Source organism: Symphodus melops, assembly GCF_947650265.1.
Source record: "Symphodus melops genome assembly, chromosome: 20".
Lineage (NCBI taxonomy): Eukaryota > Metazoa > Chordata > Actinopteri > Labriformes > Labridae > Symphodus > Symphodus melops.
The window spans coordinates 794,370-810,639 of NC_136710.1; the positions used below are offsets into that span (position 1 = coordinate 794,370).

At 47.2% G+C, this 16,270-nt stretch overlaps 2 protein-coding genes across 4 annotated transcripts; both read left to right on the forward strand.

Annotated features, from left to right (window-relative positions):
- The first annotated feature begins 589 nt into the window (after positions 1-589).
- Positions 590-6,506, forward strand: mogat3a (monoacylglycerol O-acyltransferase 3a). The gene is made up of 9 exons (XM_079370714.1): positions 590-991; positions 2,146-2,324; positions 2,404-2,464; positions 3,178-3,321; positions 4,620-4,750; positions 4,850-4,893; positions 5,102-5,192; positions 5,367-5,475; positions 5,683-6,506. Exons 1-9 carry the CDS (start codon positions 898-900, stop codon positions 5,835-5,837), a joined length of 1,008 nt encoding a protein of 335 aa, XP_079226840.1. The 5' UTR covers positions 590-897; the 3' UTR covers positions 5,838-6,506.
- A 1,044-nt stretch (positions 6,507-7,550) lies between these two features.
- On the forward strand, positions 7,551-15,211 carry tsc22d4 (TSC22 domain family member 4). Of its 3 annotated transcripts, none has more exons than XM_079370716.1 (6): positions 7,551-8,113; positions 10,305-10,370; positions 10,696-11,406; positions 11,486-11,619; positions 14,835-14,886; positions 15,008-15,211. In XM_079370716.1, the coding sequence occupies exons 3-6, from the start codon at positions 10,741-10,743 to the stop codon at positions 15,155-15,157; spliced, it is 1,002 nt and encodes a 333-aa protein (XP_079226842.1). In that variant the 5' UTR covers positions 7,551-8,113; positions 10,305-10,370; positions 10,696-10,740; the 3' UTR covers positions 15,158-15,211. The 3 variants fall into 3 exon arrangements, with proteins under 3 accessions (XP_079226842.1, XP_079226841.1, XP_079226843.1); XM_079370715.1 differs by having other exon boundaries at positions 7,551-8,096; XM_079370717.1 differs by lacking the exon at positions 10,305-10,370.
- Positions 15,212-16,270: the final 1,059 nt, after the last annotated feature.

The following is a 16,270-nucleotide window of genomic DNA, read 5'->3' on the forward strand; positions in this document are numbered from 1 at the left end:
TAAAAATAAAATTTAAAAAACGTGCACGTTGTTGTTGTCTGTACTTTGTTGGAGGGCGTGACCACACTTACCTTATCAGGTGTAACCATGGCAACAAACAGGAAGCAACAGACACTGACTCTGACCCACAGGACACACGCACGCTCGTGGCGATTGTGTAATCGGGAACCTTTATTGACGCTCGATGACGTCATCAGGCACCATCCTGTTGAGACAGATCAGCAGAAAAGTCTCTGAAGAAACATGACTGAAGAAATCAAATTAACCAGAAAATTATTCATGACCATCAAATGTAATCAATGATTTGTGACGTCACAGACGATTCAGCACACAGCACGTGAAGCAGAGGTTTTCACTCCTACAGCCAAATGTTTTCAAATGTTAAACTGTAAAAACATTAAAAACCACTAAATAGTTAAAACAAAATTATGATTTTTTATTATTAATAACAATATCACGTTTTAATTGAGTTAATTTTTTAAGGTGATTCTTTATTTACTTTCACATGAACTCCTCAACATGCATGCTCCAGGCGCGCTCCCGGCCTGTTTCGTCCTGTGCTCTGATTGGCCGAGATGATTCCACCCAAGACGGAGGGTCAAGCGCGCATGTGCAGTAGCGGAGGGAGGGGGAGCATGTTTGTAAAGTTTGAGAGAAGTTCTGTGGAGAGGAGAAAGATTTTAGAGAAGTTCAAGCTTTTATTCTGCAGAGAGGGCGATCAGCACACAGACAGGAAGAGAGAGAGAGAGAGAGAGAGAGAGAGAGAGAGAGAGAGAGACAGGTCTGCAGAGCGACAGACAGGCAGAGAGAGAGAGAGAGAAGAGGAGCTCCGACATCCAAGAGGAGACCCCGACTATTGCAGCGCTCCAATCCGGGTCAAGGAGCGCGACAGCCGGCATGAAGATCGAGTTCGCCCCGCTGAACATCCCGCTGCGGAGGAGACTGCAGACCGCCGCCACACTGCAGTGGGTCTTCTCCTTCCTGGCTCTAGGTACCTGTCTGTCTGTCTGCTCACCTGTCTGTCTGCTCACCTGTCTGTCTGTCTCACCTGTCTCCAGTGATGAACATTATGTCAATCTTTTATTCTTGAAAGATAACGGTCTTCAAAGTGTGGACAGAACACAGTGTGATTTAAAGCAACATGAGAGACAGCAGGGATCATAAATCACTGACAGAGTTCATTATTGATCTGATCAAACCAGACTGACACAAAGTAGGTTTCAAAAGCTTCAGTCAGTTAACTGTTACACCCTGGACTGATCACCAGCCAATCACAGAGCTGACATATAGAAACAATCACAGAGCTGACATATAGAGCCAATCACAGAGCTGACATAAAGAGCCAATCACAGAGCTGACGTATAGAGACAACCAGCCAATCACAGAGCTGACATATAGAGACAACCAGCCAATCACAGAGCTGACATATAGAGACAACCAGCCAATCACAGAGCTGACATATAGAGACAACCAGCCACACCCACATTCACACCTACGGACAGTTCAGAGTCAGCAGGTAACCTGACCAGCATGTTTGGGCTGGGGGGGGGGGGGGGAGAGAGCCGGAGTGCCCGGAGACGGGATTTTGAACCAGGAACCTTTTCTCTGTGAGGTCAACGCAGTGCGCCCCCTCCGCAACCAGAGCCGACAAGGCCGACAAAGTGGGCGGTCCCTGACCTTTAACTGTACGGGTGAGGCGACCTGGGCTCTTGGAAAAACTAAAACCCTCCTCATCCTCCGTGTCATCCCGTCTTTTAAATCCATCACCGTGACAACCAGATTTTATGGAGGACGTCACACCGACAAGGAGCTCGGTGTGGCGTCCTCCGTATGGGGGTGAGGGGCTGCAGTCGGGGGTCAAAGGTCCCCTGCTGCTGGTGTAAACTCCGTCCTGCATTAGAAATCAAAGTAGACTGATTTCACACACAGCTTTCAACACACACACACACACACACACACACACACACACACACACACACACACACACACACACACACACACACACACACACACACAGAGCTGCTGATGAAATCTGTTTCTCCATCGTCTGAGATGACATCATATGGTTGGACGCTGAGCTGTCTCTCTGTCTGTCCGTCCGTCCGTCTGTCTGTCTGTCCGTCTGATGACCTGTCTGTCTCTCAGCTCAGTGCTGTCTGGCTGCCTTCGTGCTGCTGGCGCTCTCTGATTGGTGGATTCTGGCGCTGCTGTATGCTGGTTGGCTGTGGCTGGACTGGGACACGCCCAGCAGCGGGGGTCGGAGGTCACAGTGGGTCAGGAGCTGGACTGTCTGGAGCTTCTTCAGAGAGTACTTCCCCATCACCGTGAGTCATCGATCATGAACCAATCAAAACCAAGTAACTGACCTGCAGGTCGTCACTGATTGGCTCTTTCTGTCTCCAGCTGGTGAAAACTGTCGACCTGGATCCAAAGAAAAACTACATCTTTGGATTTCATCCTCACGGTGAGAAGACACCCGTCTGTCTCTCTGTCCCCTGTCTGTCTCTCTCTCTCTCTCTCTGTCCCCTGTCTGTCTCTCACCTGTCTGTCTCTCCCTCACCTGTCTGTCTCTCTGTCCCCTGTCTGTCTCTCATCTGTCTGTCTCTCACCTGTCTGTCTCTCACCTGTCTGTCTCTCATCTGTCTCTTTGTCCCCTGTCTGTCTCTACCTCACCTGTCTGTCTCTCATCTGTCTCTTTGTCCCCTGTCTGTCTCTACCTCACCTGTCTGTCTCTCACCTGTCTGTCTCTCCCTCACCTGTCTGTCTCTCTGTACCTGTCTGTCTCTCTCTCACCTGTCTCTCTGTAACCTGTCTGTCTCTGTAACCTGTCTGTCTCTCTGTCCCCTGTCTGTTTCTTTGTCCGCTGTCTGTCTCTCTCTCACCTGTCTGTCTCTCTCTCACCTGTCTGTCTCTCTGTCCCCTGTCTGTCTCTCTCTCACCTGTCTGTCTCTTTGTCCCCTGTCTGTCTCTCTGTCCCCTGTCTGTCTCTCTGTACCTGTCTGTCTCTCTGTCCCCTGTCTGTCTCTCTGTCCCCTGTCTGTCTCTCTGTCCCCTGTCTGTCTCTCTGTACCTGTCTGTCTCTCTGTACCTGTCTGTTTCTCTCTCACCTGTCTGTCTCTGTAACCTGTCTGTCTCTCTGTCCCCTGTCTGTCTCTCTGTCCCCTGTCTGTCTCTCAGGTGTGCTGGTTGCAGGAGCCTTTGGGAACTTCTGTACGGAGGCGACCGGGTTTTCCCGTCTGTTTCCTGGACTCAGGTCTCACCTGCTGATGCTGCCGTTCTGGTTCAGAGTCCCGCTCTTCAGAGACTACATCATGTTTGGAGGTACACACCTGTCTGTCTCTCTACATGTCTGTCTGACAGCCAATCAGAGGACCCGCCCACTCTCAGGTGTGTTGATCTACCGAGGAGTAACAGGCCGTCGTTACTTTTTGTCCAATCAGAATCAAGTATTTCACACGGGGGGGTTTGCTGACCCTGCAGTCCGGTGTTGAGTCAAGTCTTTGCTCAACTCTGAGTAAACTGTGTCACAAGTCAGTGCAGGGGGGAGGCCGAATGCTGCTCTCTGATTGGCTGTCAGAACAGGGTCACGTGGGTTTGTGTGATCCAGATCAGCAGCCATCGATCAGCTACAAGTTAAAAACTCAACAGAAGATAAACATGGAGAGACTTTTCATCCACCTGTCTGTCTCTCACCTGTCTGTCTCTCACCTGTCTGTCTCTAACCTGTCTGTCTCTCACCTTTCTGTCTCTCACCTGTCTGTCCTTAACCTCTCTGTCTCTAACCTGTCTGTCTCTCACCTGTCTGTCTCTCACCTGTCTGTCTCTGTCCTGTCTGTCTCTCACCTGTCTGTCTCTCACCTGTCTGTCTCTGTCCTGTCTGTCTCTCACCTGTCTATCTCTCACCTCTCTGTCTCTAACCTGTCTGTCTCTCACCTGTCTGTCTCTCACCTGTCTGTCTCTAACCTGTCTGTCTCTAACCTGTCTGTCTCTCACCTGTCTGTCTCTAACCTGTCTGTCTCTGTCCTGTCTGTCTCTCACCTGTCTGTCTCTCACCTGTCTGTCTCTAACCTATCTGTCTCTGTCCTGACTGTCCTTAACCTGTCTGTCTCTCACCTGTCTGTCTCTGTCCTGTCTGTCTCTCACCTGTCTGTCTCTAACCTGTCTGCCTCTCACCTGTCAGTTTCTAACCTGACTGTCTCTCACCTGTCTGTCTCTCACCTGACTGTCTCTCACCTGTCTGTCTCTCACCTGTCTGTCTCTAACCTGTCTGTCTCTCACCTGTCTGTCTCTAACCTGTCTGCCTCTCACCTGTCTGCCTCTCACCTGTCTGTCTCCCACCTGTCTGTCTCTCACCTGTCTGCCTCTAACCTGTCTGTCTCTCACCTGTCTGCCTCTCACCTGTCTGTTTCTCACCTGTCTGTCCTTTACCTCTCTGTCTCTAACCTGTCTGTCTCTCACCTGTCTGTCCTTTACCTCTCTGTCTCTAACCTGTCTGTCTCTCACCTGTATCTAACCTGTCTGTCTCTCACCTGTCTGTCTCTCACCTGTCAGCCTCTAACCTGTCTGTCTCTCACCTGTCTGTCTCTCACCTGACTGTCTCTCACCTGTCTGTCTCTCAGGCCTGGTGTCCAGCTGTAAGTCCAGCCTGTCGTACCTCGTCAGTCGGCCTGAGGGAGGTAACATCGCTGTCATTGCGGTGGGCGGAGCTCCAGAGGCTCTGGACGCTCGTCCTGGAGCTTTAACTCTACAGGTACGTTTGAACGTTAAAGTTTAGAACCTTTAGAACCTTTAGAACCTTTAGAACACTTTGAACACTTTGAATACTTATCACACTGTGTTTGTGTTTCAGGTCCAAAACAGGAAGGGCTTCATTAAACTGGCCCTCAAACACGGGTGGGTGGAGCCTATTGTTTGGAGGGGGCGGGCTTAAAAGAAATGCACTGATGTAAAGCTACAGGTAGTAATGTGTGTGTGTGTGTGTGTGTGTGTGTGTGTGTGTGTGTGTGTGTGTGTGTGTGTGTGTGTGTGTGTGTGTGTGTGTGTGTGTGTGTGTGTGTGTGTGTGTGTGTGTGTGTGTGTGTGTGTGTGTGTGTGTGTGTAGAGCTCAGCTGGTTCCCGTCTTTTCTTTTGGAGAAAACGAGTTGTTCGATCAGATGGAGAATCCCGCCGGCTCTCCTCTGAGGAGGCTGCAGGTCAGAGGTTTTTGATTGGCTCTAAAACAGAACTGTGATGTCACTTACCCAAGCTTTCCCAGAACACCAGCTCAGAACCAATCAGATCTCAGAAACTAAACCTAGCTAGCAACAGTGCACAAATTCCTGAACTGGTGAAGTAACTGAAAACAAAACGTTGTCTTCCGTCCACAGAACCGGCTGCAAAGCATCATGGGAGTAGCCATGCCTCTGTTTCACGCCAGAGGAGTTTTTCAGTACAGCTTTGGACTGATGCCTTACAGGAAGCCGATCCACACCGTGGGTACGAAGACCAGCTAACACTCACATTAATCCACCGCACCTCTCTGTAATGTGGCAGTTTGGACTGCAGTACCCGTTTTAAACACCAGGGGTCAGAGTGACATACTGCTCCTTTAATGTCCACCTTGGTTTGTCCCATCGTCTGTGTTTTAGATGATATTTGAGATCAGTGCTGACTGGTGCCTCTCTTCTCTCTCTCTGTTTCCAGTGGGGACGCCCATCGCAGTGGTCCAGACTCCCAGTCCAACCAGCGAGGACATCGAGTGTCTTCATAAAGTTTACCTGCAGAGTCTGACCGACCTGTTCGAGCAGCACAAACAGTCGTACGGCGTCTGCGAGGACCAGCATCTCACATTCATATAACCTCAGATACTCTCTGTTTAAACCATGAACGCCTCATATATATACTCTGTTAATCAAAGGTACTTAAACGCCTCACATTCTAATATTACAGACCTATAAACACATGACCTACAGCTGACCTTCAGCTGACCGTCTGACACTGTTAGCATCATCTAACAACGGTTGGATCTTGATAAAGATCAAAGTTATTAAAGGAAGATGCTAACAGTGCTAGCACTGGGCACGACTGTTACTGGGTTTCAATTGGTTTTGGTGAGGTATGCTAACAAAGTTAGCAACAGCCATAGACGCCACGAAGGTACATTAGCATTGTGTTCGAAAGCCAAAGGATTGTACAGTGAATGCTAACGATGCTAACAGGCTAATACATTTATGTGGGGGATGCTAGCAGCTTTGTCGTGGTGTGTTTAAGAGCAATGTAAAAATGAGTGTTCGTTTTCATTTCATAAAATGACATCACACGATGTGAGCTGGTCTGTGACATCACAGTGACGTTGAAGATCCAGAGTTGGTGTTGACGTCTGATTGGTTGATGAAGTTATTGTTTCTTTTGACTTGTGTTTTAACGTGTTCAGCTGTATTATGAATAAAACAAAGATTAGTCGTCATGACCTTGTAAATTGAGACGTGTAAAATATGAATAAATACATGAAGTGGTGATTTTCTAAATTGGTATGTTTTTTAAAACATCAGTCAGACACAGCGTACACAGATGTGCACTTTTTGAACTTGATGTCAGCAAAGACAAAACTTCAAGGAAACACAGGTGGAGGGTTGAGGGTTCGATCCCCAGCTCCTGCAGCCACATGTCCGATGCGTCCTCGGGCAAGACACTCGGACAAACCCGAAGCCGAGACAAGTCCAAGACATAAAGGGATCAAAGAAGTCGTCCATTTCCAAAAAAACAAAACATTTTGAGTACAACAACAGTACACGTAATCCCAAGGTGTCTCCTCCCACTGATGAGCCGGTGGACTGTGAACATGTGAGTCCAGCTGTGGTCTCCAGTTTGTGCTTTTTGTTTTTCAGTCCCGAAAGAATCAAAGTGAAAAAGATTCAGGGACAGAAGCGGCAAAAATGTTGAACTCATTTAGGTCTGTGAGCCGATAAACGTCCCCCCCCCCCTGCAGAAGTCAGATCCCTGTGTGGACCGCCCGGTTAAAAACACGTCTGGACTCGCCCCTGGAGGCTCAGGCGTTTTCATTTCAGTGTCAAATTCTAAGTGGACACGTCATGTTTAAGTATCGATATTTGATCAGTCGTCTTTGTGCTTCTGTATTTATTTACGTTTCACTCATCGTCTCAACTTGTTCCTGTGTGGAGTTTATTTGTATTCAGACACATTCTGATAAAGATAGAAATCAAGGCTTCAGCTTTAGAGGTTCCGATGGAGGAGCTGCAGTGAAGCCAGCTGACCACAAGAGGGCGCTCTACTCAAACAGACAGTTCACTGTGGAGTTCATGCAATGAAGGTGATTAAAAAGAGGACGTGATGATGAAGATGGTGATAAAAATGTTTTCAGTGTTATCATGAAAATTATCATCTTTATGTTTTGTAAACGAATCTGAAACTTTTCAGTCGCTTTGAACTGAGAATCTAAAAATCAATAAAAATCAATTAAAAAAAAAATAAATAAATAAATAAAAGTTAATTGAAGAAGAATGATCTGTGCTGGATTCAATGAATTTAAACTTTGTTACCAAACACAACTGAATAAAAAACATCTGTCCTCCACCCATCGAGCGCAGGCGCCCTCTCGTGCACGCGCTCTGCACGTCCTCGGCCCCTCCACGCGCAGGTCCAGTTGTAGAGCGGTGACGGATGATCCGGATCAGTCCGCAGACACGCGGAGCTGACGATGATGGCTCGCGCGCTGGCTGCTGTTTAGAAGCACGCGCGTTGTCTTCCCAGCTGCTGGAGGACTGACAGACGAGGAAGAGTCAGCTGTAGTTAACAGAACAGAAGAAGAACCTTTCCGCGGCACTTTGATCCACCATCCAGCATTTAAACCGGAGGAGAAAAAGTCGGAGGACTTCCTGCAAAAAACTTTTTTGAGTTGTAAACTCCGTGCGCGCTCCCGCCGCCCAGTGGCTGAGCTGCGCATGCTCACTCTACAGCTGTTTGTTGTTTTTCTCTCTCGGCGAATAATGGACCGATTGTGTCAACGGGCCCGGTCGTGACGTCACTGGAGGGAGGGTTGGTGATGCACGATTTAGGACCTGGAGTATCGGGGGCGCGCCTGAACTGAGCGCATGCACGTGAGTGTTTGTTCACAGTAAGTTTGAGATGATTCCCTCACCATAAATAACTTTTGTCAGTGAGGTCTTTACTCCTGGTCTGGACCTCTTCACCACCTCAGGTCCAGGATCAGGTCCTGTGGTTCTGGTCTGGACCCTCTGAGGGGTTCTGAGACAGCATCCACTATCAGACTACTAACTCTATAACATTGTAACCCATCAGTCATGGTGAAACACAGTGTAAAACCAATGATCACTGTACAAGCAATATATCCCATCATGCATTGCTGTTCAAAGAGTGGAAAGTGGCAGACGAGAGGACCGAGCAGCGCCCCCATGTACAGAGGCTGACGTCCTCGAGGGCGGGCGGTCCCGGGTTAGAGTCCGACCTGTAGCGTTCTGTTTGGTCTGAACAACAACACATCCTGAACCCTACTGAGCATGTGCAGCTCTTTAAGTTTATCATGCTGTGGTTGCCTAACCAATGAAATGCCTTTGCAGCTAACACACACACACACACACACACACACACACACACACACACACACACACACACACACACACACACACACACACGTACCACACACCAGACCTCAGCTCAGACATTGTGAAACAGGACGTGAATAAAAAAAAGCAAAATAAACTGAAGCAGACTAAAAACAGCTTCGGTCTGATGAGTGTCAAACGTTTAAAATAATGAAAAGGACTCCGAGCTTTAAACGACTGTGATTGTTGATTCAACACTTAAGATCCTGAAGAACCTGAAAAACACACACACACACACACACACACACACACACACACACACACACACACACACACACACACACACACACACAGACATGTTAATCCAGGTTGTGCAACAGGCAGCAGACTGAGGCAACCTGCAAGAAAACAGAGTGACTCAGAGGAAGCAGGAAACAGAAGAAGAAAGTGAGTTTGAGACAGGCGGTGGGGCGAGAGACACTGACCAACGCGGGAGAGAGAGAGAGAGAGAGAGGCGGTGGGGCGAGAGACACTGACCAACACGGGAGAGAGAGAGAGAGAGAGGCGGTGTGGTGAGACTGAGTTTTTAACATTTTTTTGTTTGAAGTCATTTCCCATTAGAGCGCTGCACGAAGCGAAGCCTGATGTTCTGTTGCCACGGTAACCTCAGGGTCAACTGGGAGTTTTCAGGACTCGGATGCTAACAGGGTTCATCACCATGGAAACTGAAGATGAACTCCTGAACAGCAGGTTACGTTCAGGATAAGAGCTCGAGCTGTTGCTCCGCCTCCTGACCAATCGGATCTCTTCATCATGGAGCTGATGGGAGGGGGGGCAGGGGGGGGGGGGGGGGACAAACTTGTAAACATTAAAAATTATACTAATGAAACTTTCCAGTTATCTTTAGCCAGAGACTCTCAGATCAGATATAAAAATACACTTTATGTTACACTTTCATATTTTGGTTTCACATGTTTTTTTCTGGTGTCAAAGTTTGTTCAGAATGAAATCTGCTGACCTGCTGACTCCTTCATGTTTGTGATTGGCTGCGTGCTGCAGACTCCGCCCCTTCCATATGAAAGCGCTCGTAAACCGGTTGACTTTAATAAGCAGCTTAATGTTAGCAGGTGATCCGTGATGTCAGGTTCAGTCTGAAAGGGATCATAAAGGAACCGCCTGAGAGTGTTAAACTCGCTGTGGAGCAGATTCATCAGTGTGTGTTGGTTTTTATGACATCGTGGGGACACACACTCAAGTGTACACTGTTTGTAGACTTTACGGGGACACACCTTGTTGTACAGTGTGTTGGTTTTTATGACATCATGGGGACACGTCTGATTGTACATTAACCTTTTTTGAGACATTATGAGGACACACACCTTAATGTACACTGTTTTTAAGGCATTATGAGGACACACACCCGTATGGACACTGTTTTTAAGGCATTATGGGGACACACACCCGTATGGACACTGTTTTTAAGGCGTTATGAGGACACACACCTTAATGTACACTGTTTTTAAGGCGTTATGAGGACACACACCTTAATGTACACTGTTTTTAAGGCATTATGGGGACACACACCTTAATGTACACTGTTTTTAAGGCATTATGAGGACACACACCCGATTGTACACTGTGTTTGTTTTTAGACATTACGGGGACACACCCGATTCTTCGCTGTGTGTGTTTAAAGATTTTGCGGGGACACACACCTGATTGTACTCTGTGTTTGTTTTTCAGACATTATGGGGACACGTGCCTGAAAGCAATCTGTGAGGACGCGTGTGTTTTTGGTTGCAGCAGAAGGTAAATGTTAAGGGTTTGGGGTTCACACCTGTCTCAGGTAACAGCTGAAGAGGTCAACAAGAAGAGGTGTGTAACTGTAGATGTGTCTGACAACAACCTGTTAACTGGATCAGTTAGACTCAAACTGGAGAGTCAGAGACATATTGAGAAATAAACAAAGTGCGTTTCAGATTTGTTCAGTCTTCAACAAAAACTCACATCAGCTCATCTTTGATTCGTTTCAGTAATTGTTTATCTTCAGGGTTTCTTTCAATTAAACTTTTCTCGTTAATAATCATTTTACATTTCAATTCACATTTTCCTGCCTTTTCTTTTTCTGTTTCAGCCAGAGTGTGTATGTGTGTGTGTGAGAGAGAGGGTGTGTGTGAGGATGAGTCTTGGTAAAAAGAGGAGTGGCTTTCAGATCACCAGCGTCACTTCAGACTTCAACCAAACTCCAGCCGGCCAATCAGCTCCCAGTGTGGTCCTGAGCGTCCTCCAATCAGCAGCCTCCTCTTGCAGCCCTCAGGGGAGCTCCTCCCAGCCAACCACACCCTCCCTGAAAAGGAAATACATCTCCCATGATGTTTCGGGGCAGGCGGCGGGCTGTTCCTCGCGGTTCAGAGTGGTGAGACTGGCAGTGGGCGGGGCTAACAGTGATGGGCGAGGTGAGCCGTATCGCCGGGGCCGATGGACATGCACAGACTTTATTGAACGCCTGGAAGGAATGGGGTTCAAGCGATTGATGGACACCATGAGACACGCCCACTCGCTGGAGTCCCTAGAGCTGATTGGCCAAGACACAGACAGAGCTGGAGTCCACTCACAAGACACTACCCATCTGCTGGCTCAGCCAATCAGAGGTCGGGAAGGGTTGGGACTGGCGGTGGACGGTGGACCACCCTCACCAACGCACCAAGAGCCAATCAATATCCAGCTTCTGAACTGTAAAGGACCAGTAATAGATCGGGGTTTTGACTCCAACCCTCCCCCTCCTTCGCCCCGCCCACGAAACATCCCTCCTCCTCTACGATTGGATGTGGACGCAGCAGGGCGGGTACGGACACACAAACTCATTTTTATTGGTAGAATTATTGAATGTGTTCATACAGACTCACCTGTCTGTCTCCCGTCAGTCTGTCCTCAGGCTGTCTCACTCTCAGCCCAGCTCCCCCCCTGCTGGATTGTACCACCCCACCCTGACCCCCCTTCTGACTCCGGCCGCCTTCAATCTGGACCAAACCATGTTCAACCTGCCGGGGGAGGCCAGGTACGTTCATATCCACTGCCTGTCTGTCTGTTTGTATCTCTGTGCAGAACTTCATGATGACAGACAGACGAGAACTCCTTATAAGGTAAACGAGCCAATCAGAGGACAGCATTAGTATAAAGCCAGAGAGAAGCTTGGGTATGACTTCATCTCGATTAGTGTGATCCTGACTACAACACCATTAGATTCCATGATATTGCATTTCAGAACAGTTTTCATTCTGCTTTTATTTTGTGCTGCCTCAGACTAAGAGTCGTCTACTTCCTGTTTGTATAAAACCTGCTTTTATTTTGAAACTGAGGAAGCTTTTTTTAGATCCAAAGTTACAACATGAATTAAAGAAAAACAGAACAAAAGATACAGAAAACAGCCGAAGTGAAATGTTTGATGTTACTGATGACTCGACCACTGAGCGTTCAGAGAGTCAGACGTGTCACAGGAAGACGCTGCGCGACCCAACTACGGTGCTTCCAAAGGGACAATAATAAGTCCTTAAAGCAATATAGTGTGATTTATAATGTGATTTATAATGTGATTTATAATGTGATTTATAATGTGATCAAGTATTCTGCAGTATTCAAAAGGAAACATAAATATCAGATAATAATAACACACACCTCGTCTAGTTTCACTCCTCTGTCAGCTGACTGTGTGAGGCAGAGTGGGTTTATTTAAATGTGTACTTGCCTGTTGTGTGTGTCTTTCTGTGTGTGTGTGTGTGTGTGTGTGTGTGTGTGTGTGTGTGTGTGTGTGGGAGATTAAGACAAACAGAGGACTGTTTCATTCAGTGTGTCAGATCGACCTATGAACAGGGTTTAGAACTTGTTCACATGTTCTCCTTCTGTTGTTCCTTTTCTCCTTCAGTTCTTCATTAATATTTAATCATCCAAATATCAACTTTGAGACCTGAAACACACGTTTCTCTTCGAGGGCGTCTTTGCCCTCAGTGTTGCCTCTAAGGCGACAAACAGGCGTCTTCCTCTCGTTAGGTTGTTGGTCTGCTGGCGTCTGGCCTGAGGACTCCCATCAACAGTCTTTAATGATGTCCTATGAGGGTACAGTCGTGAGTGGGGGTCATGTGAGGTTTGGGTTTTAGCTTCAGGCGGCGATGACGCTAACAAACCACCTGGAATTATCAGCGGCGATCATTTCAAAATGACCGTTTTAGACCCAACCCCTCCCGCGGCGTGCGGCGTGTTCCCAGCTGCAGCTCGATGTCGTTCGACTTCCTTCAAGTAAACTTTTGTTTTCATCAAATAAACATCTTTAAAGGTTTGAAGGTCATTTAACACAACTGTGAGAATCTGGACCAATGAAAGGAGCTCTGTGTTTCACGTTGAGTGGGCGGGAAGAGAATCTCTCTGCTCAGTTTCTATTGGCTGTCACTGTGTGGGCGGTGGCCGAGACAGGGCAGCAGCCAATCACATGACAGAGCGTGACTATGTCTACATGAGAGAGGGGCTGGTCCAATCATATCTGTCACTCATTCAGAGGAGGAGAGAGACAAGTTCAGTTTGACACATCGGACGGCTTCTTCTGACTGGACAGATCCACCGGGCTTCAATGAGTCAGGACCAAGAGGACTTCAAAGGCACAACGACCTTTAATGAGGACAACAACCTTAACGAGGACAACAACCTTAACGAGGGACAACAACCTTAACGAGGACAACAACCTTAACGAGGACAACAGAACATAAAGGGACAAAAATACTAGATAAAAGACATCAGAACCCAACCAGGGACTTCGGTTCCTGTAGTGTGTTTCTGAGCTGTGATTGGTCGGTTCCTGTAGTGTGTTTCTTAGCTGTGATTGGTCGGTTCCTGTAGTGTGTTTCTTAGCTGTGATTGGTCGGCTCCTGTTGTGTGTTTCTGAGCTGTAATTGGTCGGCTCCTGTTGTGTGTTTCTGAGCTGTAATTGGTCGGTTCCTGTTGTGTGTTTCTGAGCTGTGATTGGTCGGTTCCTGTAGTGTGTTTCTGAGTTGTGATTGGTCGGCTCCTGTTGTGTGTTTCTGAGTTGTGATTGGTCGGCTCCTGTTGTGTGTTTCTGAGTTGTGATTGGTCGGCTCCTGTTGTGTGTTTCTGAGTTGTGATTGGTCGGTTCCTGTAGTGTGTTTCTGAGTTGTGATTGGTCGGCTCCTGTTGTGTGTTTCTGAGCTGTGATTGGTCGGCTCCTGTTGTGTGTTTCTGAGTTGTGATTGGTCGGCTCCTGTTGTGTGTTTCTTAGTTGTGATTGGTCGGTTCCTGTTGTGTGTTTCTGAGTTGTGATTGGTCGGTTCCTGTAGTGTGTATCTGAGCTGTGATTGGTCGGTTCCTGTAGTGTGTTTCTGAGCTGTGATTGGTCGGCTCCTGTTGTGTGTTTCTGAGCTGTAATTGGTCGGTTCCTGTTGTGTGTTTCTGAGCTATGATTGGTCGGTTTCTGTCGTGTGTCTGGTTGGTCATATGAAACGGTGGGCTTTGGTTTAAAGATGTTTTGGAAGAAAATGACCTCAGGTCCGCGGACGCTGCCCTCTCCCTCCTGTGACCCGGACCCTTGCCCTCCTGCTCAGCGCCGCCCCCCATCGACACCGCCGCTACCCCTCAGGAGTCGTCAGCTTGTTGCTAAGCAATCAGAGACATCGGTTGTGTTACGGGATCATAGAAAGGTCAAAGTTCAAGTGTCTGGTATCAGGGAGTCCTGGCCAAGTGCACGGATGATGACCTCACAACCCAAATTCAGGACGGGTCAGAGGTCTGTGACCTCGTCTCCCTTGGCTCAGCCAATCAGAGAAGCCTTGCCCAGATCAACCAACATTTATCCCATGACCTCATCTTCCCCGCCGACAACGACGTCCCGTACTCATCTGCTCTCTGCTGCCCCCCAGTGGTCAGTCCCTGTCAGAGCAACGCCTACTGGGCGAGGCTCTGAAGCCACAATGATGTCACTGCTTCTGTTCTGTCACAGGTAACCATGGCAACATGGTTGGGATGGGCCCTCTAAAGGTTTTTCCAAATATGTTGATGCTGTATATTATGAACAGGTGAAGAATATATCAGGTGTGACAGTCCTGTCTGTCTCTCACCTGTCTGTCTCTGTCCTGTCTGTCTCTCACCTGTCTGTCTCTCACCTGTCTGTCTCTCACCTGTCTGTCTCTCACCTGTCTGTCTCTGTCCTGTCTGTCTCTCACCTGTCTGTCTCTCACCTGTCTGTCTCTCACCTGTCTCTCTGTTTTACAGTAGTTCCAGTAACAGTCTGATCGCCATTGACAACAAAATTGAGCAGGCCATGGTGAGTCAGACACATCAAACATCAACATGTGTGACATGTTTATTGATCTATGTGATCAATATATGATACATAACTCTGTGTGTGTGTGTGTGTGTGTGTGTGTGTGTGTGTGTGTGTGTAGGACCTGGTTAAGAGTCACCTGATGCTGGCGGTCAGAGAGGAGGTGGAGCTTCTGAGAGAACAAATCAGAGAGCTGCAGGAGAAGAACACACACCTGGAGAGAGAGAACCACATCCTGAGAGCGCTTACACACGCACACAGCAAAACATAAACACACGCACACACACACACACACACATATATATATATATATATATATATATATATATATATATATATATATATATATATATATATATATATATATATATATATATATGGGCAGTCTATTATTACTATTAAATTATTTAGTTAGCGATTAATTGCTACTACATTTGGATAGTTATTCACAATTAATCTAATTTTTTAGTCTTTTATTTTGAAGGTTTGTACTGTCTTGTCAGCTGGGAGTACTTTACTTTTTACTTTTAAATTCAACCCTGATTTTATTTTGAAATAAAGAAAGGTTTCGATCCTTAAGTGATTCAAGAAAGCTCATTGAAAAGGTCGACAGCCAATCAGATTTATATATATGGACCCCTCTTCAAACACGCCACTGACAATACATCAGACATGCACACAATACAGAATATACAGAAGACATACACAATGTAATCAACATGTCATCTACACATGATGATGAAGATCATGAAGAAGATGTGGTTAGATAAATTAATAAAAACTAACTGGAGACATGTACAGGCTGACTGTGTGTGTGTGTGTGTGTGTGTGTGTGTGTGTGTGTGTGGATGATGATGATGATGATGAGGAGATTGTACAGTTCAGGTGACTTTATTTATAGTTGCAGGTAAATGTGGCTGCAGTGAGAGGCATCATAAAAAAACAAAGATATAATTTTTAAAGGTCACGTATGACGTTAAATCCTCTAACATGTCTGTCTACAATCCCTCCAATGAGGAGAAAAGTCCGTCCTCTCCGTCTTCTGCCTGCTCAAACAGGCCGTTTGGAGATGTTCCCTTCATGACATCACAAAGGGCAGTAGCCCCCTCCCCCAGGTGGGTGACACTCCCACAGCTAGGTGTTTGTTCTGCCCTCTGAGTCTGCCTTCTCACCGTAAACAATAGGACATGGAGCCAGAAAGCAGCGAGTACACCCGAGCCCTTCCAGAGAGGGGGCGTGGTCAGACACAGCTCATTTACATATTTAAAGCTACAGACACAGAAACAGCCTGTTCTGAGCAGGGCTGAAATAGAGGGGTTTATAGACATGATCAAATACAGGATCAGAGTGGATTTACAACAACACACTTCACACACATGATGAA

What these genes read in the sequence shown, in the direction of transcription:
- mogat3a (XM_079370714.1), top strand. Translation starts at nt 898, where the DNA reads ATGAAGATCGAGTTCGCCCCGCTGAACATCCCGCTGCGGAGGAGACTG. An exon ending in GAGAGTACTTCCCCATCACC is followed by an intron (nt 2,325 to 2,403) that starts GTGAGTCATCGA and finishes TTCTGTCTCCAG; the next exon opens with CTGGTGAAAACTGTCGACCT. An exon ending in CTGGAGCTTTAACTCTACAG is followed by an intron (nt 4,751 to 4,849) that starts GTACGTTTGAAC and finishes TTTGTGTTTCAG; the next exon opens with GTCCAAAACAGGAAGGGCTT.
- tsc22d4 (XM_079370716.1), top strand. Translation starts at nt 10,741, where the DNA reads ATGAGTCTTGGTAAAAAGAGGAGTGGCTTTCAGATCACCAGCGTCACT. An exon ending in ATGTGGACGCAGCAGGGCGG is followed by an intron (nt 11,407 to 11,485) that starts GTACGGACACAC and finishes GTCTCCCGTCAG; the next exon opens with TCTGTCCTCAGGCTGTCTCA. An exon ending in AACCTGCCGGGGGAGGCCAG is followed by an intron (nt 11,620 to 14,834) that starts GTACGTTCATAT and finishes TCTGTTTTACAG; the next exon opens with TAGTTCCAGTAACAGTCTGA.